Consider the following 24,045-nt stretch of genomic DNA (forward strand, 5'->3'; position numbering starts at 1 on the left):
GAATGTTTATCATTGTTTTCCATACGGTGATAGAAAATATATTTACATTGATAATATAATTTACAAATAATATAAAATGTATTACAATTTTGAGTTTATTTTTTATTTCGACTTTGATGAAGATGTGAAGCAGTCAATGCTTTCAGTGTGTGTGTGTGTGTGTGTGTGTGTGTGTGTGTGAGTGTGTTGAGAATGCAATGTGGTCAATGCAAATCAGCTTGCATTATTTATGTTAACAATACTAGTTGTAATCACGTAAAAATATTTGAAGATGAAAGCCAAATTGATTTGCATTTAAGTTATTAAAGAGTGTATGTTCAATAAATGCTTTTAAAAAATTTGCTCAACAGGCGAAAACTGATTTCTGATGTATATGTTATGTTATATTTCATTTCAAATAATGCCGATTATATTAAAATTTTGTTTCAAAAATAAGATGAACATTATTTTTCTTGTTCTTTTTTTATTTTTCCAAATTCAAATTTTATCTTATTTTAATAAAATGAATAAATAATTTTTTGACAAGTCTGTTGCTTGGAAGTTTTGTTGTTGTTGGTGGTTTAGATTGAGAAAGTGAAGAGAAGGAAATTTTCTTTTGTGATGCTTTTACAGATGCTAAAAGCAGTGCAATTAACACAGCAGGAAGTTTGCAGCAGGCATCAGTGTATTTTTGTTTTGTTCATTGTACTGTTGAAGTAACTGATTACGTCAACTTGAAACAAGAAGTTGTCTGCTTGATTTTTGATTAATATTCTTCTCTTTCTTCTTAATCTTAATCTTCCATGTAACATGTAATTATATAATTAAAAAAATGAGCGTTATTTATTCAAATTTTAAATAATGATGATTTATTATTCTTGTTGTTTTCTCTTGACATTTGTCAAAGTAGAAATCACAAGTAGAATAGGCAATTAACTTATTTGCATAAATACATTATTGGATCGTTGAGAGATTGGTGTGCAATTGTGCGTGAAGCAGTAATGATTTAAGGTTGTAATTTTTGCTTGTCACTGACCCAAATTAGTGATTTTATTGCATAGTTTTGGCAAACTGGATTCTGTATCATCCAGTATACTAACAGAACCTACAAGCTATTATTATTATTATTATTATTCATATTGTTGATCAGATGAATCATAATTTGAAATTGATTATGATTTTTTCCTTGTAAACTTCTACTTTTCTATAAAAGTATCTTAAAATTGTACTAAAGTGAACAAGTATCTTATTTCTTTTTTGTTTTGTACGGTGATATCTAAATTTTGTTTTTGGCAATGAGCGAGATGGCAAAATTTGAATGAAAAAAAGCAATAATTCTAGTATTTTCATATTTTTCCAGTCGACTGAATATTCTTTTTTTCAAATAGGAATATTTTCCCCCATGTCCCATTTCCAAAGCGTGTGAAATAGCATTGCTGTGAATGGGTTGTTCGTAATTTTTGCCTGTTGTTGCAGGCTGTTTTACATTTCACTTCAACAACAGGCAATTCAAAAATACCACCAGCATGCTAACTAAGATTTTGGCTGCTTTTTTTTAAATTCATTCTTACGTCAAGACTTTCTGTGCACCCGTGGATGAAGGAAATGGATTGTAGTGATTTTATCTTTGCTTTTTTTTATTAACGCAAATCGCCCTCTATTCAAAATTTCTTAACGGCTAAACTGTAAAAGCTTTGCCATTATTGTCCAATTTGAGACGTTGATTAATCAATTTCTGTTTTATTTTTCGTGTTCTCTCAAGTGGAAAGGCAATAATTTGTAGTCAATATTAAAGATTAAACACATTTTTAAAAGCATAGGTATTTTTTGAATCTGTATTTTAATAACGTCACAGGCAGGCAGGTTGGTAAAGCTTATTATTATTACTGTTGTTGTTGTTGTTATAAACGTAGCGTTAACATACGATTGTAACTATAAACGATTGTAGGTAGTTGAACCTGCCGTAACGAGGTTAAGGAGAGTCGACAGTCTGGGCTTAATTTCCAATAGAAAATATTGGTGTGTAACACACCTGCTTACTGGTGTTGCTTTGACGCTCTGCTTCGAAAATCAGTATCCTCTGCAACTGGTAATTTATTATTAAAATAAGTTCATTTTATTAACCGCAAAATTGCAAATTATGGAACGTTTTCTTTTTCTATTCTCTAATTAACATGAACAATCGAAGAAAACTGTCTTTTGATGCGATGAATCTTTTGAAATTGATTTTGTCAGAAATTGTTTCTTCTGATAAAATTGAAGAGGAAGAATGAAAAACTTTTTGGTGTTTGCACTCATTTAAATTTATTTTATTATTTATTCGATGAAGTTACTAATTTTGAATGTCCTCGTCTAATTTCATTTTATTTACACTTGTTGTGAATCATTGTATTCGAAAAAGCATGCAAAAGTCTACCTGAACTGGAAAATGATTTCTGACTGATTTTTCATGCAAATTTTATTCAAATTCAACTCTGACGTGTTTGCTTGATGTTGAAAATGAAAATTGTACTTGAGCATCTGATTTGGTTGTTCCAATTCTTGTTTGTCATCGAAATGCAGTTTGATGACCGCGTAGGTTTTTCACTTCCGAACAGCATCAAGCTCGGTAACGATTTTACAGTGCTATTTGAGCAAACTGACTATTGGTTGAATTGTTTAGTGGCCGAGTGATTTGATTTCATCAAGACAAACAGCTGCATCCATTTTGGAACAATTCCATTTCACGTAATTGTTGCATTCATTTTTAAATGATTATTCATATTCATATTCACAACTTTTCCTTTTCAAAGCCATAAACTTGAATTAGTTTATCTTGTTTTCACATATTGAAGCAAAGACGATTCCAACGATTCTAGTTCATTTGCTAGTAGATCATCAGCTTTTTATACAGCAACATCTTGCACGTTGTAAAAGTTAGCTAACTAGCTAGATGGCTGGTTGTAAAGTGAAAATTGTTTAAACTTGTTCTTTGTTATTTTGATAAACCACACACAGAATGTGATTGCATACATATTTTATCTTAATTTGATTCTATATCCTGTTATGTTCTTGTTTTGAATTAAAAATAAATGAATAAATCAACACACACACACACACACATGTATAAATTTATTGAAATTTTCTTTTGTAAAGTTCAAGTTAAATAATCAATTATCGTTTGTTAAGGTTGCTGTCAATGCTTATCATATATGTTGATTGATTTTTGACTTGCTATGATATATTTCATAGTTACAAATTCAATTATCCATTATTGCACTGTTGCTGCGGTTCATTAGCTTGGCAGGATACGATGTGCCTAGTAAATATATCCATCTTCTATGCAATATTTTTCCTGATTAGTCCAATTTGATTTTTTTAAAGATATTTTTATCTCTTTTTCAAGTGCAATACTAACATTTATTTATGCAAAATGTTAAGGGAATTTTACGATGACACATAAGCTGTGTGCTTGTGTGTTTTTTCATTTCGATTGTTTCTTTTATTTAATTTTTGTTAACATTGTAATTATTGGGGAAAACATAGTAGATGAGAAAAATTACTTGAACTGGGTTAGCGTTGTGCTGATTGTGTGCACTGCTATATTGTTATTATCATCATCATCATTATTATTATTATTATAAGCTAGAGAAAAAGCAAGCATGATTCCAATCAACTGTTTTTGTGATTGGCAGTCATTTGTTAAAAAAAAGTCCATTGTTCTCTTTGATTGGCAAGAAATATTTTCCCCAGTAGTATTACGCAAAGCCAGCCAGATTAATGCGGTTTTCTCTTCTTGTCTTTTATGAAGTAAATGTTCTGTTTTTTGGCATATGTAAATATCATGTATGTGTGTGTGTGTGCGTGTAGAATTTTCAAAATATTCAATTTATTCTTATTCCGAAGTTTTGCAGTCATCACGTGCAGAAGTAATGATGAAATTTTGAATTCCATTCATTCTTTGCTTCACTTCACTTTTCAAAATTCGAAAATGCATTTCGTTTTCATTGCATAATTTAACATATCCATCTGCATATTATTCATATTTTTCTTTTTCAATTTTCTCAATCATCGAATGACTTTTTTTTAATGATAATGATGGTGGTTTTTTCTTCTGCTTTCTGTATCGTTTATTTTGTTTGTTTGTTTGTTTGTTTGTTTCATTGTATCCACCGCTTTTGCCTTCAAGAATGTATCCAAATTGTGATGTGGCGTTGGCAAAATTTACGTAACTGATTGTTGACGGCTGTGAGTGAATGCTGAAGCAGAAATTAACACTGGTCGCTGAGGGAATTGGTTAATTAAAATCAGCACGTCCGTTTGATCGATTGTTTATTTACGATTGTATATTTCAATTTCATGATTTCAATTTGAGAATTTATTGCTTACCACATAGCAAGAAATGATTCTAATCACTGGCGGGCGTGTGTGTATGTGAGGGGAGGGGGGATTATTGGTTATTTTCATTTTGCTTAATCATCATTTATTTATTTCATTTTTCATATATAAAATTCATTTGAATATGGTTTGATCAATTGAACGTTGAAGCGGATTTGTTTGTACTGATCAAGTTCGCGCTAGTTGACGTTGAAGGCTGAGCAGAAATTTAAATATTTCTCGTTAATGCAAAATTTGATCGGCAAGCATTTTGGAGATTGATTAATTTATTTGTTATTTATTTAACGTTGATTTGATTCGATTGCAATGGCAATTTTTCATCGTTATGCTTATAAAAGGTGAAGAATTTTGTAGAATCAGTTCAAGCGTGGGATGACATTTTTCATTTGAACAAATTTGCAAAGAATTTTTGTAAAGAGCAGTTCGCAGTTTCACTGAACCACCTCCGAGAAAATCCTCTTTGTCTTTTAGCAATCGTATCTAAAGACTTTGAAAAATGCTATCGCACAAATGACAGTTTTACTTGTTGACATTCTGCGTTTACTAGAAAATATTTATTTCATCGGTCACATGAAAAGAAATTGCCGAAAGTGTTTGCTTTTAAAATTAGCTTAGCGTTATTCCAATAATATTTCAATTCAGCATTTGAATTTGAATAATTTTTTTCTTGATTTGTAGAATTTTCAATAATTCAATTGAAGAATGGAAATGAAAACTGATTGTCGTTGTCCGTTTTTGTTGCTTTACTATTGTGTGCTTTCGTTTGTTTGTGCCGTGCTTTGGTCGGCTGTTCACGTGCTGGGCAACGGTGTGAATATTACTGTCGTGCCTGAGGTGATCAGCTCGATCAAGGAGAATGAAAATCAGACAGTAATTGTACATTTCCAAAGGGACGACGATCTCGACAAATGTGAAATCCAATGTTCCAACAAGCTGAATTTGAGCCTTCAAACTTCGACCCCTGATTTGATCGACATCACCAATCCGAAGAAGTTCAGCTCGCATGCTGCTGCTTCTGATTATGACTATTCACTCACCACCACCAATGATACGGTTCAAAATTCTTCATCCCAGCTGATTCAGCTGGATTTGGAACATTTTGACGAGATCACTTTTACGATTAATGGAAAATTTTTGGGTAGAGCTGTTGTCCAATTGGATGTTGTCTGCTTGGACGACGAGGGAATTGAACACAACTTTACGCTCAATTATCCCGTGCCTGTGATACGTGCCGATTCGAAACTTGGATACATTTTTGTCGGTGTATTGTCAGTATTACTTTGTTTGGCTAATTTTCTCATGTCAGCTGAAATTAATCCGCGCACAGTGTGGAAAGTCATCAAACGACCAGTAGCTCCTGCAATAGGACTATTTTGTCAATTTTTTGCCATGCCCTTGGTAAGAGCAAATACAAAATGATTTTGTCTTTTTCGTTCAAATTTATATTTCAGATCTCATTTGGAGTTGCGCAGGTCGCGTTTGTTCCATACGGTCTGACTGCCATGGGTCTTGGACTGTTCACGGCTGGTTGTAGTCCAGGCGGCGGAGCTTCGAATGCTTACACATATCTGCTTGACGGCAATATCGATCTCTCAGTTACGATGACATTTCTCAGTACCGTATTTGCTTACGGTATGCTTAGGGGGAGAAACGAAATGAGAACACGAAATTTCCATTTCATTTCTTTTTATTTATTTTCAACTGCTATTTTTAGGTTTCATGCCATTGTGGATATATCTACTAGGGCCGTACATTGTGGAAACGGACGCTTTGAGAAGTATTCAAATTCCACATCGCAATATTGGCATATCTCTGCTGTTGTTATTGGTTCCTGTAAATTTGGGCATACTGTTGTGGCATTTGAAGCCATCATGGGGCCAAAAGGCTAAGAAGGTCTACAATCAAGCATAATATTAATTAGCAATTAATATTGCTGTAAATAATATTATTGCGTTCAGGTTTTGCGTCCATTTTTTGTCATCATCATTGTTTTCATTTGCACATTCGGAGTTTACAGCAATTTGTACATGTTCAAATTGATGTCTTTACGTTCAATGATCGCCGGTCTGTGCGTTCCATGGCTAGGCTTCATGACTGGGTTTGTTTTGGCATGGCTGCTTAAACAACCACGTGAAAACATCGTAGCAATATCACTTGAAACTGGAATTCAAAATACAGGCATTGCAATTGTACTATTGCAGGTGAGTAAAATCATTGTACGCTTGTTTCTAATTGACAAATGAAGCTATTTTTTTCTTTTGCTTTTCAGCTTTCATTCCCAAAGCCAGATTCTGAAATTGCATCAGTGATGCCAGTAATTGTTGCGTTGTTTACACCGGTACCAGTGCTGATTGCTCTGATCTTATACTATGGAAAGTCAATTTTTTGGAAAGTTCTTGAAGGTTGAATTTAAGCAACAAAAATAATAATAATAACTACAAAATATCCCTAATATATAGCTTGATGCGAATTTTCAGGCATACCTTGCGTCAATAATTGTCCAGGTAATAGCAGTGAGAAAGGCAGAAAATTGAACATTGATTCAAGTTTGGACGGTACCGTCTCAGTGCCTGACGAAGTGAATTCTGTCGACGGGATGTCTGTCAATGGAAAAACGGCCGATTCTCAGAGCATGATATTCATCAAGCGCTGATTTTGAATTTGAAAAATGTAGAGGAAAATGATTCATATTTTCAAATTATGCTGTTTTCACTTTTCTTCATTTATCATCAAACTGCCTGCCGTTGGTGTGAATATGCATGGAAGGTTGACTGCTTTCCTCTGCTTGTTGCTGTTGGTTTTGTGTTTTAGAAAAAAAATAAGCACTGGTCAGCATTGGTCTTCTGTAATTCATTACCATATCTAGAAAAGGCAGCAATCACACAGCCAGCCGCACCACCACTACCAAATCACTATTTCAGCTGATATGAAATGTGTAGCTTTTATTGTTGAATAAAGTTTCACATTTATTGATTATTTTTATTTTTCTATTTTGACGGGCTTTTTGCATTGCCAGTTAGTTGTGAGAGCAGTTTCTGTTACGAAGAAAAAAACGGCACCGTCATTGGCCTTGCACGCATCACTCATTCACTCATTGCTCAATAGTGAAGCAGCAACAATCTTTCAAGCGATGCGATGATTGATTGATTGGAAACAAATTTTAAACTTCAACTTTTTTACATACATCTGTGACCAAGCTGAGTCGGGGAAAATTCTCATCCTTCAATGTAGAAAATGATTTGTCACACGCGCGCGCACACACACACACACTTTTGCAGCAAAATCTTTTGCTGATTTGTATCCGATACTGACAGAAAGACAGGCAAACATATGTGCTCATGATATTGAATGAAAATGACAACAAAGGCGAACTTCATATATGCTTGTGTGCATTCACAGTATGTTGTGTTGAATAACTGAAGATGAAAGATTTTTAAATATCCATTATTGCTCTGCTGCACCGAATATTGCCCTGCAGGAAAGTGCTGCGTCGCTTTAACCGCTAGGCAAGGGAAATTCAGAGAGGTTGCCTCGCTACAGAGGAAGAACAAACAAAATTTGCTTCAATATAGGCACAGCACTGTTTGATTGGTGTCTAGAAATAGCTCGTATTAAATCAAGAATAATTTTTCTTCAATTATTAACAATATGGAATAATTTCAAAAAGAAATGTTTCGTTTCAATATCTGAAAAGTATCTGTTGCTCAAGATTTTCACAATGTGGTCACTCACACACACGCACCACGAATTGCAGCACTGGATTCGAGCAATTTTGAATCAATGAAGACATTTGAAAGAAGGTAAATTATAACCAAAAATTAAATTATTTTACGTTTTTTAATTATACAATTTGCTAATTTTCAAGAATAATGCCACCAACTTATGTTCTTTTTGTTTTGTCTTCAGCTTCTCTTATTATTTAAAAAATATGAAAAAGCAGCAGTTTTAAGATAAAATTTTGTTTTCATATTTTAAAATACTTATATATTTTTTTAAATATTTACTACTACATTTCATTTCATTGTTTGCACAACAATAACAGATGGGGCATTATTTGAATTCGGGATTTCGTGGAAAAATAGTTTATTTTATTCATTTATTTCAAAAAGTCATTTTATCCCTATTTCTGAGCAATTTGAAATGTTTGGGTTTCTGTTGAAGGAAGAAATTTATTATAAAACAGAGCAAAACGTATGGACGAACAACAGCAGCAACAGCTTTGCCACAACATATTCATCCATATGGCAAATGTTACACAGTGTTCGGATTTTGTTTATAAATGAATTGTTACGAAAAGCGTATATTTTGCAAAAGATGAAAGATAACAAAGAAGCATCTACTGTTGTTAATATTCAAATGGTACTGATTTCAGTTGGTGATAATGATAACTTTCCACATAGCCGTAGTGAGGGTTGCAAAGAAAGCATCTTGCATGCTATGTTTTTCAAATAACAGGGCTGTCTGTCAATTTTGGAAAAGTTTTGCAAATGAGCAAATTATTTAGAAAGTAGCCTGTTTTTGAGTCACACCCATCTCTGTTCTGTTCTGTTCCGTTCTGTTCTGTTCTAGCATGCAGTTGCAATTGATGACGTCACTTTATTATTATTAATAAGAATTTCTGGGAACATTTTATAATGGAAAAAGGTATTTCATGAAAATATTTTTTACAGAATATTGTTGTTCATTTTGTCCGCATATTTAAGCAGCTAAAAGATGACGTGTTGTTTTTTTTTCATTAATGTTATCACATTGATCAGTAAAATGATAGAGTTTCAAAAAATAAAACAAACATCTCTTCACTATATGAATGAGATGCAGCTGAAATTTGCCTCTTTGAACTGCACAAAAGAGAAAAATCAAGGAAACACGAACAACAATGCTCGAACTTTGATACTATACAAAAACGTTGCAAGCAATTAAACATCACCAGTGGCATATCCGACATTCTGCTTTTTGCTTTTGTTCAGCTTTAATTTTATTGAAATTTAAAAAGAAATCAAAATGTACATACAATGTGATATTTGTTGGATGATTTGTTTAGGATTGTTGGTTATTTTATTTTAAAATACATTTATTGTGTCTTATTATAATCGGTTGAAAAAAAAGATTTCAAAACAAGAGACTATTGTTTATTGATCAGTAGCTCGATTCACTTAGCTAATCGATAACAGCGATACAATTAATCATTGTTTATAAATCTCACTCCCAATGAGCTAAGGCTGTATAAAATTTACATTTCAAAAAGAGACAGAGAGAGAGAGAGAGAGAGCGAGAGAATATATCATTGTATTTAAGTGTATATAATTTGATTTTTATACCGAATATGGTGAAATAGAATAGGAATAGGAATAGGAACAGGGGGAGGGGGAATCGAGTGTGGAACGAACGATAAAGATGGAATAGGATGACGATCAACTTGGAAACAGGACGTCCTATGACTTGCTTGGTTGTTGTTGTTGTTATCATCGTTCAACATCGACCGAATGGTCGTGTTTATTATTGGACGGCTTGCTTCGGACGTCATTTCACCGTGCTAAGCGCTACGCTGTTCAGTGTGTCGTTGCAGTCGTCGATTTCGTTTCGCGCCATTTGCTTTGTGCGCGCGTGTCGTCCGTCCTGGCTGGCCCAGAACCGTCTTCTTCTTCTTATTATTCTTCTTATTTTTATTCATATTATCATTCCTCGTTTTCTGGTCTGATGTTGGTTCTGAATTAAACACAGCAAACCAAAGAATATTGAAGCCCACTCGCTTTTCTGATTATTCATTTCCATAAGCTAACTGAACCGCCTTTCTCGAATTTTCACCACCGATCGCATGCATCGACTGAGGCATACATGCGTTCATTGGCGGCTTGTTTTTTGATGTTACGCACCCGGGCACGTGAGTGTCACTCGACTGACAGAAGTAGAACATCACTGATTTATTCGGTGGCTTGTTTCCGTCTTGCATATTTACAAGATGTGTCGTCTTTATTTTCCCTTTACTGGCTGCATCAGCTTACTTTGCATCATGTTCTTTGAACTTGAACCGCTTACATACACACCCACCACAAAATTTTATTCAGAGGGGTAGGGGGGAGGTTGGTTGGAAATTTGATTTTTTTTTGCGTCTATTTATTTATTATTTGTTACGTTTTATTATATTCATTTTTCTATTTTTTTGTCCTTAACTTCCGTTTTCTTTGAATTGAACTTGCAACAATGAACGATTCGAGTGAAATGAAATATTTCTCATCTTTAGTCGCCAATTAGGCCGGCGTTGGCTGAAAAGCCTGGCCTGGTGGTATCAATCTCAGCTTCTTTCATCTCTTACTTTCTGCTCAGAATAAGCAAAAAACGGAAATAAAATGTCACGCGTTGTGCCCGATCAAAAGGGAAAATTTGAAACTGATGAATTATTCGTCTCAGTTAGTCGGCCAACAGAAGTGAGTTTCGCCTGTTATTTCATCTATATCTGCACGCACACACGCATATCCATTCTTTGAAGATAGTTTATACTGGTTTACTGTGTGGTACAGAAGAGGAACGTCGTCGCCAGTTTCTCAGGGACTGTCTCGATCGCCATCTCAGCTTGGTAATGAAATTACTGCTGCTTATTTGTGTCATTTTCTTTTTACTCTTTTTCCTCTGTTTTTTTGCTCATATTTTAGGCATTTCTACACTCAGGACTTAATTTGGAATTGGATATGACTGGTGGTGGTGATTCATCTCAAGCAGCCGATGCTCTCGATCTCGATTCGGATCCAGTGAAAGTAAATATATTATATGAGGAGATTTCATTGTTTTTTTTTGTAATTATACTTCACAGGTGTTCATTTCGTCGTGTATGATTTTGAATGGTGTATGCGTACGTTTACGAGGATGGATAGATCGAATCACGTTGAAAGGTACTGCATTGCTAGAGTTTGATCCAGTTCATGCGGATATAGAACGTCAACGAATAGTCAGCCTTGGCAGTGCAACGCATCCAACTTCAACTCGCCCATTGCTAATGTTCACTTCAACATCTGCTGGAATTGTACAGGTACGCATTATCATTGTGTGTATTATATATATATATATATATATATATAATGTAATGTAATGTAATGTATATGTAAGTGTATTCAGTGTGGGTTGTTTGTTGAATAGTGGAGGAGTTTTTATTCGGTATGCTTTTGGAGTCAGTGGTATAATTTTGCAGCTTATCGTCTTGTCCTCCACGAATGTATAGAAAGCTAGAGGTCAAAGAGACACAAACATAAAATGTCATTGTCGGTCATGTTTTGCGTGTGCCTGTTCGTACAGTGCAAGAATGACAGACTCGCATGACAACGACGTCAACAGTTCAGGTCGCGCTTAAGTAGCCTAAACGACAAACGGCCGTTTGCGCATCTTTGACTAGCAAAAGATGTTAACAGAGAATAGGAAAGCAAGAGAAACTATTGTGTTCTATTGTTGACCATTTGTTGAAGCTAATTTGCGATTGAAAAGGCGGGCGGCTTGTCAAAGACAAACCGGCAGCTTTTCCCTCGCATTCTAGCAATATAACTAGCGGGATGCTGTTTTGCACGCTGGTGGTCGGTCGATTTGGATGTTTTTCATTTAAGTTCCCAATTTATTCAGAGCAAAAAATTGCGCAGATAATTGAAAATTTTTTTCCAAATCTCATTTCAGTTATCGATTAGCTGCTTAAATGAAAAAAAGTGGATGTTTCATTTTGACCGTCGTTCACTGAAGCTTAAGATATTCTGAAGCTGAGCAAAATTTTACTGTTCAGAAAATCAAAACCAAAAAAAAATCCAACATTTATTTGATCATGTTGAATGGCAGGCATTCTTTATAGCTTTAGCAATATAAAGTTAGCTTGACCTGAGTATCCTGACCAACTTCGCACAACTTTGCATACTGATTTGATTTTTCTTAAAATTACAGTTTGGTTAAAAAAGAAAACTTAATATTTTCATTAATCTCTTCGTTATTTAAGTATTAAGTTGGATTTATTTTTTTTGGAACAATTCATAAGGATTATATTTATTTATTTATTTATTTTGTGTAAAATTTAAAATAAAACTTAAGAAGTGAGATAATTTCACTTCGTGGATTCATGATCAAAATACAATTTCAATTGGAATTTACGTAGTTTTATTTCAAAAGACAATTTATTCTTTGTTGTTGAGCTGCTTTTGGTTAAAAAATATGAATTGATTTTTCTGAGGAAAAATTTCTCTTCTCCGTACAGCTCATGTACTAGTGTTTTGAGTGGGATGTTGTGATGCGAGAACGCTGCAAGCGGTAGCATTGAACTGGCATTTTTCCTTGTTCACTAGACAAATTGCGAAGCATCTGCGTGAACTATTTTATGAAAGTGATTAATGGTCGTAATCGTATCGTCATAAATGGTGGTCAGTTATCACTAAGGTGTAGAACACTGCCAAAATTTGTAATTTAGAAGATGTATGCTCTGATAATTTGAACATATAAAAAAACTTACCAGTCTTCATTTAAATATGTACAATCAATTTACGTTTGCGTTAAATTTAATAGCAGAATGATACAAGAATGCAGTGCAATTTTTTAAATAGTGCAATATTATTTCAATAAGTGAGAAATATTATTTATTAAATGATGCGACACTGTTTTGTATTCTTGATTTACAAATATGTGAACATAAATTTTGGTGATTTCATATGATACTATATACCATTAAATGAAGTTTACTAGCATATCATTGTTATATATTTGTTAAGACGAACTTTAAAACATTTGTGAAACAACAATATTCATCTAATAACAATTATACTTAGTAGTTGGTGATAATAACAGTTGTAAATTTGTAAGAATTTTATCAAAGAGTAACTTTTATGCAATTATACTGTGCATTTTATGTTGTAAAGCAACTCGATTTGAAACTTTGAAGAAGCATTATCAAAAATATGGCATTTGTAAAAATATACGCTTAAACTTTATCATGTAAAGATATTATTATTTAGCTAAAGCAAACCAGTGCATCAACTACAGGTCATTAAATTCTTTGTATGTATGTAAAATAAGTTGGTTATTAACTGTTCACAGCCTTCAAAGCTATCATGTAATGTGGAAGAGGTTAAAGCTCACATTTCGAAATCGTATTTATACATAGCTGTGAATTTAGTTGTTTACCAATGAAGCATTGTATGAACGTTATACTAAGGCACATGCTCAGATTTTTTCTGAAAGTTAAATTTCAAAGCGTCTTCAAAAATGTTACATTTTGCCATATTAGCTTCATTTTCAAATCATTGCAAGTTATTTATAGACTTAGTTTATTCTTCTAAGCATGATCAGTTCAGCACATTGCCATGGTTGAAACGTTGCCTGTTAGTTAGTTGTACCTGTGGGTAATTTATGCACTCTATTGTATAAAAACTATACATTCTTTGTGCTACAAGACTTTTCATAACATTTGATGTAACATCAATTTTAAAATCAAAATACAAGCTGAATAAAAAGATTAAGTTTTATTTTGATGAAAATTTTTCCAAAAAAAAATTTGACTTGACTGTGCAAGGTTGTTGATGAAGCCAATTTTATAAACTTCACTGTATTAGTCGTCATTGATATTAAAGCAGTTTTTAATTGTTTGATTAATCTGCTTTCTCTTTAGTACGCTTTGAAGTGGAAAACAAGTTCCTCAAAGTAAGGTATGGGCAGTATATGAACATATATGGAAAAAATACTAGTTGGAAAACTTTATAATGTTGATAATTATTGTAAGTGATTGAAAATCTCATCTAGGAAATTACTTTTAACAAAACACTATATATAATGTGTTGCCATTTTCCTCCTGTAGAGTTGCACGTAAACTTTTGTTTGCATTTTATTTATGTTGTATTATATGAATAAAATAAGGCATGAAAATGTCCTAAAAAATGTCCATCAATTGCGAATTTTCCACTCAAAGCAATACAATCATGTATTCTTTGATTACTGCTAATTGATGAATATTTTGCGTTCCAAATTCTTTCTTCTGAAATTTAACTTTGATCGGTCAACTGTTTAGACAGACTGCACAATTTTCTTTGCTTTGTTAATTCGAATGCAATTTTAATAATTGCATGCTAACAGTTCTTATTTTCGAACTAACAATTCAGAATGCTAGCAGTTTTCTATAAGCGAGGAATGTATTGAGGAATAGATTTGAAAAATTGTCATTTTTGCAATGATTTACTACTTCTTGAATGAAAAATGAAACAGCTTAGCCGAATGTACGTGTATAGCTTTGCAACTTTTTGAATGCATAAATTCTTCTTTATAAAATAATTTTAACTTTTGTATGCAAGCACTTCATTTTGTTTAAATGCTCATAAACATTTGAATTGAACAACGATTATGGATAAAGCTTGTATGCCTATTATGAGCGTGAAATGAATTCTGCAGCACGTTATATTGGTTCTGTGCACTGTTCATCAGTAAGTTCATTCGTGCTGCATTAAGCATATAAATAGATTTACTTGTCTTTGTTTTGTCATAATAATCTCAAAATAATAATTTATACAATCATATTAGAGCTAATATGCAATATGAATATGCAGAAAGTGATATTTTCTATATAATCTACTTTGAACCATATATTTAATCTCTAAATGACAACCTATTTTAAGAGTGCAGTGTTGTCTATTTAAAGAACAGATGGTTTTAAGGGTTTTTGGAAAGGTTGACCTTATTCATCACTCTCTTGGAAGACGATTGTACGATATGCTTGTTTCTGATGAACTAGGAGCAAATAATTGTTTTCAAGTTTATTAAAAAGCATTTTTCAACTTTTGATTTTGAGGTGCCTGTTCCATCACAAATTGTTCTTTTTTTGTATTGTAATTAACTTCATGTTTGTATGCTTATTTCCATAAATTGAAGTCTTTTGAATACTGATTTTAACAGAATATGTTGCTTTGGTTATTAGTTCAAATTCAAATGAAATTGAACGTTGAATTTGAGTAGATTCAAAGTGTTTTTTTTTGTAGTTAACTGACTGTTCTGTCTGTACAATTTACCATGTTATTTGTGCAACAGAAGCATCATAAATATAAAATATGCTAGTACTGATAAAATTTTGACGTATGCGAAACCTTATTGCTCGTCGATTTAATCTTTATCAGAAATTTTCTTACAAATTTTTTAAAAGGCGCACAACATTTAGTGTGAAAATTTACCTACTGATTCTATTTCTATACAGTTTTAATACTGCCTGACACTGTACTTGAATATTTGATAGCAGGTAATCATATGTATATTTAATCATTTTGCCGAATTATTGTTGAAAATCTAATAAACACAAGCAGCATGTCATTTCCGATATTCATGAAGTGTTATAATACGCAGAATGTGATGTATAACTTGCTAACATTATAATAAAATAAAAAATGAATGATTTTCCTTACTGAGAGAATTGTAATTCACTAAATAAGAGACAAAATTAATTTTTTAGGTTTAGTAATCGTGACAACTGTGCTTGTGCTGAATGATTTAAGTTTGTTAAAACTGAACTTCTTCAGGTAAAGATAACAATCCTTGTTGACGTTGCACAATTTTAGATGAAGTCTTTGATGTGGTATAATTTTGTTCTTGATTTTTACAATAGCATTACGCTCAGAAAGCGATTACAGTGTTTAAAATAAATAGATCAATCAAACTTATATACGTTTATCTAATAAGCAAATTGAAATTCAATGCGAGATAACCACAGCTGAAACAACAATTTCTTCACTTCCACTGACAAAAAATTTGCTAATCTAGATAAAATTTAAGAAAAAAACCTATATATAATTGACGTGGAAGGCTGTTCTGATCATTAGTAAGCAATAAATTCTTACTACTTTGTTCGTTGGATTATTAATATTTGCTAAGCGAAGTATTTTTATAATACATATATATATATATACATATTGTAGCATCTATGGTTTAATGTTTAATTTCTGTCTTGCATTGACAACGTTTAGTAGTAAGTAATATTATAGTCGACCTGGCGTTTTGGATCATTAGCGGTTTGAATATGTTGTTATGCTTTTATGAAAATTGCATTTCAGGTCCAAGAACAAGCCAAAATTTAAGGAAAGAACTAGTTTGAAAATTCATCAGGACCGCAGCTTTTCACAGCTTTTAGCCGGGGTTAGTTTTTCCGTCAAGATGATTGCAGTTGTATTTTTCTAGTGAAGAACAACGCGTTAATTTTTTTCATCATTCATTATCTAGCAGCATAATCAGTTGTTAAAAATAACTTTCTTTTCTACTATTGAAATACTTTGAAAAAAATATGCATAAATTTAAAATGATATTTCTACACGAAGCATTTCATTTACAATTATATATATTACAATTGTATAACAATGCCATTTTTATAATATAGTATTTCTTTTTATAACTACGGTAGTCTACGGTATTATAACTTTTTATAACTATTTGGGCATTTCCCGCCTGATTTTGGCAAACTTACACACTTGTTACATTTTCACAAAGTGTTGATTAATTTCTGCACATCAAAGCATCTAGTTTTTTCTTGTGTAAGAACGAGCCCACCTCAGGTTGGCCTCAGTGGCATTTGGACAGAAACGGGTCGCACAAATGACATGTTGGCGACAGTTGCCTGAATGAAGCTTGGGTCAAACGCATTCTTGAAATCTTCTTATGTTTGTCATAGCAATTCCGGTACCAGTTAGGTTCTGAATATCTCCACGCTGACTGAATGCAATCCATTCACAAATTCCATTACTAATAATGTAATAATAATAGATGAAATATAATAGAGCTTAGTTGTGCAATAAATTATACAACTGTTATACACATTTTTGGAATTCTATTTTTGTATTATTGAAAAAATAATTTTTGCTCTAATGTTCGAAAACTGACAAATGGTTTTCTGTTTAAAATTCATTGGGTCGTAGGATGGGTTTTGTTATCTTACCTGATTGAAGTGGTCTGATTGACTTATGGTTTTACTTTATTTCATGCTGATAAATAGAAACACGCATGACATTCATAGTTTAAGAAGATACCACACCCACGCCCAAGAATCGCGTTATTTCTTTTGTACTTGCCGCCCCCTTGTTAAATGAACCTGCTTTAATAGATCATTATTTGTTATAATAAATGTATACTGGCAAAAACAGCACAAACCATATAAGAAATAATGCATATCAAACGTAGAACCCTGTAAGGAAGAAGTAATATTTTTTTAAAGCATGCTCAATTTTGCATTTATACTGCTCTGTTGCTCTGTTATGTTATTTTCTTTTTGGTTGATGGATAGCTGATTTATGATCTTCTGATACTATCACTTTGGTGGAGCAGATCGTGTCATGTAAAAATGATGTTTCTCAGGATCTGTTCAGCCTGTAATCTACTGTAATCTGGGTTGTTTCAAATGAAATATTGAATAAATTAATTTTGTTTTATACTTCTGCAAATTATGCAAAGCATTTTCTTTGTATGTTTATATTTGAATTGTTGAACACAAAAATTTTTAATTTTACCTGCTTTGTGGATTTGCACAGAAGGCATCAAAGCTATTCTTACTTTGAATAATTGCACATTATTCTGCATTTTATAGTAAAAAGTGTTTCTTTTTTATTTTTAAACTTTTCACAAATTATTTTTCTTCATAATAATCAAGCAATGTTTGTACTGTAAAATTTTGTAAAGAGTTGATTTCTTTTCAAGACGTTATTAAACAAATGCCTATTTTATAATTATTGCATTTAGCATCACTTTTTTTTTATAAATTCTATTATGAAGTCCAGTTTTATCATATTGCAGTCGGTATTCTGGAAGACGTAGTGATCAAATTTTGTAAATTGAATTATTGAAAGGATATATTTCAATGAAATCGAAGCTGAAGCAAGTCGATGAAAATCATGCAAAAGCGAAAGTGTTCATTCCATTATTACTTCCATAATGCACAATAGCATGCAAATTGGCATGTTTTCTTGTATATTTTTATAGAAAATTTCATATTGAAAATGAAGTTAACAAGTTTAAATTTATTAATTAAATTTTCTTCAACTGAAAAACGGGTTGAAAACAAATATGCGGATTTGTTTGTATGTAACTGATTAAAGTTTCTAGAGTAAATATTGCCTTTGAACATTGCTAGTCAGTTGTGCCTGCGGTTGTATTGCTTTGCTGGCATGCAGTTAATGCATGCAGTATAAGTACAACACATTGCCCCATTTTTAATTCGTAAAGTCACTTCTTGGAACTGAGTATAGAACAGATAAGGAATGGAAAATAATAATTGAAAAGTAAAATGATAGATGCAATATTTATCAGTGGAATATTTTACTTTTATTTAGAATTATTTACAGCTAAATATTGCTTATTGCTTTTAGGGTCCGGCAAATTATCCTTCTACCACTGGAAATTCAGTTCGTTCGCCGCACGCGTTTTTGGCACCTTCAACAAGTCACTCAATTCGACCAACTTCGACCGGAAGTCGCAATGACTGACCTTGGATAGATTACAAAGTCATGATTACACTGAACAAATATGAAGCACTGTAATACTGTAAATAAAAAAATCCTATGCAAATTCAAATATTTCTTTATTTCTAGTGGACAACAAAAATAAGCTCAACTGATTGCAGAATTTGATAACGCTTCATCAGGAAAATATGGATTGACGTGCTCATTTAAAATGATTCGAAATCTTTTCTTTTCAATTTTTTCCATATTTCCCTATTTTCTCAGTACTACAACACCACCCTATTTATTAGGGTTATGTTCTCAACGCGGTGAATGAATTGTGCTTTATTTTTCATTTGATGCAGTTGTTCAGTTATAAGCTGCTTTATTGAAAATTTCATTTCATACAATATTATTATTATTATTCTATGCATCTGGATTAAAAATTTGTTTAATTTTTATCCCTTAATATGCTGGTTTTTTTTAATTGTAGGCATATTCTCTTAAGTTTATTTGTTTACTGAATTGATGAAAATTTCCGAATGTAGCAACGAAATAAGATCAATAATGTACAGTGGTTTTCACTTTTAAAGCTTAAAAGAAAGTAACAAGAAAGTGCGTTGCTTTATTATACATATTCGATGTAGAAATTCAAACAGGTTTGTCAAACGTCATTGGTTGCTTTTCGTTGCTGTCTCCAAGTTGTGCGTGGATCAGCACTGTGATCGATTGCTTAAATTGCAGGTGCTCTGTTGATTAACAAAAGTTCGAATTCTTCAGATATTCCACTTATAATAGTCATTTGAAACTAAGCGATGGATGCGGAAAACTGGTTGCAATCAAAATTGTAAGAAGAAATATTTTTATTGGAAAAATTTCATGGCACATTAATGCAGCGACAAGTAAATTTCTTCATTCGCCGCTCTACATTAATTGAACTGAGACTGTGATTCATTTCATTTTATAAACATCAAATTTTGATGGCAGAATTAACAGCAAACAATTCAACACACAAATTTATTGGAAATTTTACAAGTTAAATCTCTCTCTCTCTCTCTCCCTCTCTCTCTCTCTCTTTCTCTGTCTCTCTCTTTCGTAGGCAGGTATCCTATAAAAAGTTGACAAGCTAGTTCAGCTTTGTTTATTACAAAATCAGATATCAATATAAAAGTATTCAAATGATTATTGGCTTTTGAAAATCAATGAATTGCAAACAAGGTCCATAAAGAACACAAAACCAAGTGTTAATAATGAAACATGACTGATATCCTACTTTGCATTCATTGTTCACAGCAATTTATTATTTTCATTCAGCTTGTATCACACATATGGATGCAAAATTATTATCTGTAGAAATGAGCAAAATAAAAATTTCCATGCATAAATTCTTTTCTGTAAGTTTTATTTGAATTAAATGCACACTAATGCACTAATGTAACGTTTTAGCAATGCATTTTTACTAGAAAGGGAGCCAGACGGCTATGTGCAAAAAGATTTGTTTCTTTATTTTACTTCTATTATTTAAAAATGATTCATCATAATTTAGAACAATACAAAAAGAAGATACAGCTCAACGATGAGAAGACGATTATTTTGATAAGTTTCACTTTTCTGAGTTTGTTCAAAATATAGCTGAGAATGGATATTGAATCTGTAATTTGGTAGCCAAGCTAAATAATATATACCTCAACATAAATACAGTGCCCATAATTTTGAAAATTTTTTGTCTAAGGTTATAAACGATCAGCTAGAAACTTCTCAAATGTTCAACTATTATAGTCTAATACAAATGATAATATATATGCAAGTTGTTTTAATTTTGGCAATTACTGACTTATTCTAACTTGAAATCTTTATACCACTATGTCAAGATGGGATGGATAGTTAATTTTCAAAAAAGATATTTTAGCGTTCAGGTTTAGAGCAATTAGTTTAGGTCAAATCATGCTAGATTAGCATTATTTGTCTAATATGCAAATCAACGTTTTCTGAAACTAATCTCATCAGTAATAATGCGCTTAGTTCACTAACGCGACTATCAGTAGCCTCAGATAATGTTCTCTTATTTTGCAATTGCATTAGCCAAGCACTGATGCCCTTTTCAAATAACTGAACTGAATTCAATTTTTCCAGCTGCATTCTTTTAAAAGTTTATATATACACATTTTCAGAACGTTGCACTTAACTATAAAGCATAGAAAATTCAGTTTTCAATTTTACATATCATTCACAATTTCGATTGCATGATAAGGTGAACGTTTGATTTAATGCTTTGTATTTTTACAGACGTGAAGAATAAAGACACAGATGATATGATGCAGAACTAAAAACAGAAGGTATGCGTGGTTCTCTGAGTTTTGACATTTGGTAAGTCTGTTCTGGGAACATTTCAGAGAATCGAAGCTAACCCTCAGTTTAATTAATTAAATAGCAAGTACCTTGACAAGGGTTGAATTAATGCAAAAATTTCGCATTGACTAAGCAAAATTTATGCATGCAGTTGATTTTATGGCTCAATTTAGTATTTTTAGATTTTCATTTCATGAGCAGTTTGATTTTAAAACAGTTTAAGTATTTTTGTTTAAAAAAATTCTTTTCATTCATTATCATCTTTGACAATGCTTCCTTATGAAGAAGCAAATTTTCTTATGTCATCCGTCTAGCTTTATAGTAATATTAAACAAGGGTGTGTTTTAATTAATTTTCTTTTTCTCTGATTCAACTGAGCAGTTTCGACGAAGAATCAATACATATTCAATTAATGCTTAGATGCATAGGGTTTATTTCTTTTTTATTAAATCCGATCTTGAATAAGGTATAATAATTTTCATATATTTTAAAAATTGTCATGAATAATTAAAAAGCTTCTTGATACAGCAACATATTATTGTGCATGTTAAATGTAGATAAATTTGAAAGTGCATGCAGATGATAGCATTGGTTTGAACTGGCCGCAAATGTAATACAAGAAATGACGGAATCATGAAATGCACAAATCTATAGTTGCACCACAAATAGAATTAAAATCCGTCTATCAAGACGTATTTCATTTCAAATCAATAACATTCAGCCAAACTTCGAGAACAAAATTTTTAAATGAGACAATTCAGCATAACATAAAGAATAATCAGCAAGAACTAGCATAGAGAAGAGGAACTTTCTGGCCAAACAAATTGAACATACTCAATGGAAAATCATTCAACCAATCAATCATGCATATGTATTATAGGACTTTCCAAAACTTATTGCTCCATGCATTAAATCCTAAGACAATCCACTGGCAGAACATTTCAATACACAACAAATGGGAAATTATACCAGAAAACGGATTCTTATAACCCCATTAAAAATCTATTTCAGCTGCTCTTCAATTGACAACGGCTCGAAAAAACTGTCATTCGGAATGGAGAGGACAAATTACAAAAGCTTTTCTAATGGCTTTTAATCAGCTCAAGTAAAGTTTCCAAATAATAAACTTTGCCAAAACTTTCACAATGTAATGGGCTATACATAGCCCAGGTTCTTTATCAGGCTTTCACACACATCCCAAAATTCAAAATTTTTCAATTGGAATCGATAAAGTGATAACGGTAGCGCAAGCGACATTATTTTGGTTGTTAGACATTCCCATTGATTAAGGGCAATCTTAAGCAAAGTTCCAGCGGGAACTGTCCACCAGCTTTGGAATAATGGGGTTCTAAAGTTGGCTCATTGCCAATGTCCATGCATAGCCAGCGTCCAAGTTTGTCCACAATATTTTCGAGAAATACGCAACAGAGAACCGTCTGGACAGGTCTGTTATAATTCAATGATTGCTTCCGATGGATTGATCCTCTTAAAGCCCATTTTTGGAGCCTAAGGTTTTTCTTGAAAATAATGAAATTTCATGGGAAATAGACTGGGCTGTTTTAGCGAAAATCGACGAAAGAACTTTTTCTAAATTTTGAGCTTTTTTGATTTCCAGACATTCAAAAGATTACCGATAATGATAAGCAACGTTCCATTAGAAACTAGCGAATAGCTGTGGAATAAATGGGCTCTAAACTTGTCTACTGCCTATCTGAATACATAGGGAATTTGCATATGGGTAACTCTCTTTCAACGGCACCAATGACTGCTAATTTCTGCGCATGAGACACTTTCGATATCAAATCGATTAGAATTCTACTAATTTATTCTTTTTTATGATCAATTGAATTGAATTTATGAAATTACTCCTGTTAAATAATCATTAATTGCTGCAAAACAAAGCGTGAGCGTTGCAAGTGTTTACTTTGCTGAAAAGTAAACATTTCATGAAATACAGTCCGTGTTATCAGCTTTCTGATTAATTAAGATCCTCATGGATACCACATGGGTGGCTATTTGTATTTATTTTGGCTAAGTAACAACGATACAATGACGATTTGTATAATTAGCATAATATGTAGTCGACAAGAACTGAAATTCATTCCATATGCTATGTAATTAAATAAATAAACAATTCAAGCCAATCTATTGGGTTCATGCATGCTATTTGTTCGAACACTCAGAGGTATCCAGAAGTTTGTACGGAGAAATTTATTCCATGCTGCTCAAGAACTACGGAATAATCCGATATGAACTTATAATTATTGCAAGGAATTTTCTGCCAATTATAGATATGTAGGTATTCAAACACCCGAAATCGATAACATTTTGAGAAATTCGATAAAGTTGCCGATTTGAGCATTTAAAATTTGTAGAAAAAAACAGGAATATTATACGAAAATAACATGTAGACATAATAATTTTCAATAATTTGAATCTCAGAATTGTCATAAGACAAAAATACGTAGCGAACAAAGGTTTTCAATTTTGAAAATCAGTGTTGCATAAATGAAAATCAGGAACAATTGTTGGCAAAATAAACTCCAATTTTCGGTTGAAAATATTCATATACGCGGAAAAATTAATAAAAGCATTCCAAACTAACACTGATTCAACGTTCCGTTTTATTCTTTTTTATATCGAATCCAATAAAATTCCATTTCAGTTTCACTTTTCTTGATATATCTCTACAAATACCCAATCAGCAGCCGTGGGTATAATTTCATAATAATTGGCGAACAATCATCTACCGGTATAAATCAATTGTCTTTCCTTTTGGAGAAAAAAATTTTTGGGTTTGTAGTGATTAATTCATTTTTTCTGATCAATTGAAATCATTTTCGCAACAATTTAAAATTTTTGACTTTTCAAAAAAGCAAGGCTATAGCCTTTGCTGTTTTTGCGATTTTCGAAAGTAGGCTTTTGT

At 32.3% G+C, this 24,045-nt stretch overlaps 7 protein-coding genes across 7 annotated transcripts; 5 read left to right on the forward strand and 2 right to left on the reverse strand.

The window, feature by feature from the left end:
• The first annotated feature begins 192 nt into the window (after positions 1-192).
• On the forward strand, positions 193-2,892 carry Tsp_09387 (hypothetical protein). The gene is made up of 5 exons (XM_003371142.1): positions 193-298; positions 613-695; positions 1,928-2,068; positions 2,642-2,706; positions 2,814-2,892. The coding sequence occupies exons 1-5, from the start codon at positions 193-195 to the stop codon at positions 2,890-2,892; spliced, it is 474 nt and encodes a 157-aa protein (XP_003371190.1).
• Positions 2,893-5,058: 2,166 nt separating this feature from the next.
• On the forward strand, positions 5,059-7,009 carry Tsp_09386 (sodium Bile acid symporter family protein). The gene is made up of 6 exons (XM_003371143.1): positions 5,059-5,754; positions 5,808-5,988; positions 6,071-6,189; positions 6,315-6,557; positions 6,626-6,758; positions 6,834-7,009. Exons 1-6 carry the CDS (start codon positions 5,059-5,061, stop codon positions 7,007-7,009), a joined length of 1,548 nt encoding a protein of 515 aa, XP_003371191.1.
• A 2,880-nt stretch (positions 7,010-9,889) lies between these two features.
• Tsp_09385 (conserved hypothetical protein) lies at positions 9,890-10,306 on the reverse strand. The gene is made up of 2 exons (XM_003371144.1): positions 10,162-10,306; positions 9,890-10,062 (listed from the first exon to the last, which is right to left on the reverse strand). Exons 1-2 carry the CDS (start codon positions 10,304-10,306, stop codon positions 9,890-9,892), a joined length of 318 nt encoding a protein of 105 aa, XP_003371192.1.
• Positions 10,307-10,703: 397 nt separating this feature from the next.
• Positions 10,704-11,600, forward strand: Tsp_09384 (protein big brother). Its single transcript, XM_003371145.1, has 6 exons — positions 10,704-10,781; positions 10,844-10,930; positions 11,007-11,108; positions 11,165-11,380; positions 11,467-11,474; positions 11,540-11,600. The coding sequence occupies exons 1-6, from the start codon at positions 10,704-10,706 to the stop codon at positions 11,598-11,600; spliced, it is 552 nt and encodes a 183-aa protein (XP_003371193.1).
• A 1,097-nt stretch (positions 11,601-12,697) lies between these two features.
• Tsp_09383 (hypothetical protein) lies at positions 12,698-15,398 on the forward strand. The gene is made up of 5 exons (XM_003371146.1): positions 12,698-12,778; positions 13,329-13,356; positions 13,634-13,715; positions 15,018-15,114; positions 15,339-15,398. The coding sequence occupies exons 1-5, from the start codon at positions 12,698-12,700 to the stop codon at positions 15,396-15,398; spliced, it is 348 nt and encodes a 115-aa protein (XP_003371194.1).
• Positions 15,399-20,098: 4,700 nt separating this feature from the next.
• Positions 20,099-22,228, forward strand: Tsp_09382 (hypothetical protein). Its single transcript, XM_003371147.1, has 3 exons — positions 20,099-20,164; positions 20,217-20,385; positions 22,131-22,228. Exons 1-3 carry the CDS (start codon positions 20,099-20,101, stop codon positions 22,226-22,228), a joined length of 333 nt encoding a protein of 110 aa, XP_003371195.1.
• Positions 22,229-22,387: 159 nt separating this feature from the next.
• Tsp_09381 (hypothetical protein) lies at positions 22,388-23,481 on the reverse strand. Its single transcript, XM_003371148.1, has 3 exons — positions 23,429-23,481; positions 22,839-22,934; positions 22,388-22,625 (listed from the first exon to the last, which is right to left on the reverse strand). Exons 1-3 carry the CDS (start codon positions 23,479-23,481, stop codon positions 22,388-22,390), a joined length of 387 nt encoding a protein of 128 aa, XP_003371196.1.
• Positions 23,482-24,045: the final 564 nt, after the last annotated feature.

Source organism: Trichinella spiralis (assembly GCF_000181795.1).
Source record: "Trichinella spiralis strain ISS 195 chromosome Unknown Scfld9, whole genome shotgun sequence".
Classification (NCBI taxonomy): domain Eukaryota; kingdom Metazoa; phylum Nematoda; class Enoplea; order Trichinellida; family Trichinellidae; genus Trichinella; species Trichinella spiralis.

What these genes read in the sequence shown, in the direction of transcription:
- Tsp_09384 (XM_003371145.1), top strand. Translation starts at nt 10,704, where the DNA reads ATGTCACGCGTTGTGCCCGATCAAAAGGGAAAATTTGAAACTGATGAA. An exon ending in CAGTTAGTCGGCCAACAGAA is followed by an intron (nt 10,782 to 10,843) that starts GTGAGTTTCGCC and finishes CATTCTTTGAAG; the next exon opens with ATAGTTTATACTGGTTTACT. An exon ending in TCGATCGCCATCTCAGCTTG is followed by an intron (nt 10,931 to 11,006) that starts GTAATGAAATTA and finishes CTCATATTTTAG; the next exon opens with GCATTTCTACACTCAGGACT.
- Tsp_09385 (XM_003371144.1), bottom strand. Translation starts at nt 10,306, where the DNA reads ATGCAAGACGGAAACAAGCCACCGAATAAATCAGTGATGTTCTACTTC. An exon ending in GTCGATGCATGCGATCGGTG is followed by an intron (nt 10,063 to 10,161) that starts GTGAAAATTCGA and finishes TGTTTAATTCAG; the next exon opens with AACCAACATCAGACCAGAAA.
- Tsp_09381 (XM_003371148.1), bottom strand. Translation starts at nt 23,481, where the DNA reads ATGCTCAAATCGGCAACTTTATCGAATTTCTCAAAATGTTATCGATTT. An exon ending in AAATGTTATCGATTTCGGGT is followed by an intron (nt 22,935 to 23,428) that starts GTTTGAATACCT and finishes ATAAATTAGTAG; the next exon opens with AATTCTAATCGATTTGATAT. An exon ending in CCCATATGCAAATTCCCTAT is followed by an intron (nt 22,626 to 22,838) that starts GTATTCAGATAG and finishes GAAAAACCTTAG; the next exon opens with GCTCCAAAAATGGGCTTTAA.
- Tsp_09383 (XM_003371146.1), top strand. Translation starts at nt 12,698, where the DNA reads ATGAAAGTGATTAATGGTCGTAATCGTATCGTCATAAATGGTGGTCAG. An exon ending in AACCAGTGCATCAACTACAG is followed by an intron (nt 13,357 to 13,633) that starts GTCATTAAATTC and finishes AGTTATTTATAG; the next exon opens with ACTTAGTTTATTCTTCTAAG. An exon ending in GAGCAAATAATTGTTTTCAA is followed by an intron (nt 15,115 to 15,338) that starts GTTTATTAAAAA and finishes TTTTTTTTGTAG; the next exon opens with TTAACTGACTGTTCTGTCTG.
- Tsp_09382 (XM_003371147.1), top strand. Translation starts at nt 20,099, where the DNA reads ATGGATGCAAAATTATTATCTGTAGAAATGAGCAAAATAAAAATTTCC. An exon ending in CCATGCATAAATTCTTTTCT is followed by an intron (nt 20,165 to 20,216) that starts GTAAGTTTTATT and finishes GTAACGTTTTAG; the next exon opens with CAATGCATTTTTACTAGAAA. An exon ending in GATAAGTTTCACTTTTCTGA is followed by an intron (nt 20,386 to 22,130) that starts GTTTGTTCAAAA and finishes AATCTATTTCAG; the next exon opens with CTGCTCTTCAATTGACAACG.
- Tsp_09386 (XM_003371143.1), top strand. Translation starts at nt 5,059, where the DNA reads ATGGAAATGAAAACTGATTGTCGTTGTCCGTTTTTGTTGCTTTACTAT. An exon ending in TGCTGTTGTTATTGGTTCCT is followed by an intron (nt 6,190 to 6,314) that starts GTAAATTTGGGC and finishes TATTGCGTTCAG; the next exon opens with GTTTTGCGTCCATTTTTTGT. An exon ending in TTGCAATTGTACTATTGCAG is followed by an intron (nt 6,558 to 6,625) that starts GTGAGTAAAATC and finishes TTTGCTTTTCAG; the next exon opens with CTTTCATTCCCAAAGCCAGA.
- Tsp_09387 (XM_003371142.1), top strand. Translation starts at nt 193, where the DNA reads ATGCAATGTGGTCAATGCAAATCAGCTTGCATTATTTATGTTAACAAT. An exon ending in TTGTTCATTGTACTGTTGAA is followed by an intron (nt 696 to 1,927) that starts GTAACTGATTAC and finishes AAACGATTGTAG; the next exon opens with GTAGTTGAACCTGCCGTAAC. An exon ending in TTGGAACAATTCCATTTCAC is followed by an intron (nt 2,707 to 2,813) that starts GTAATTGTTGCA and finishes CACATATTGAAG; the next exon opens with CAAAGACGATTCCAACGATT.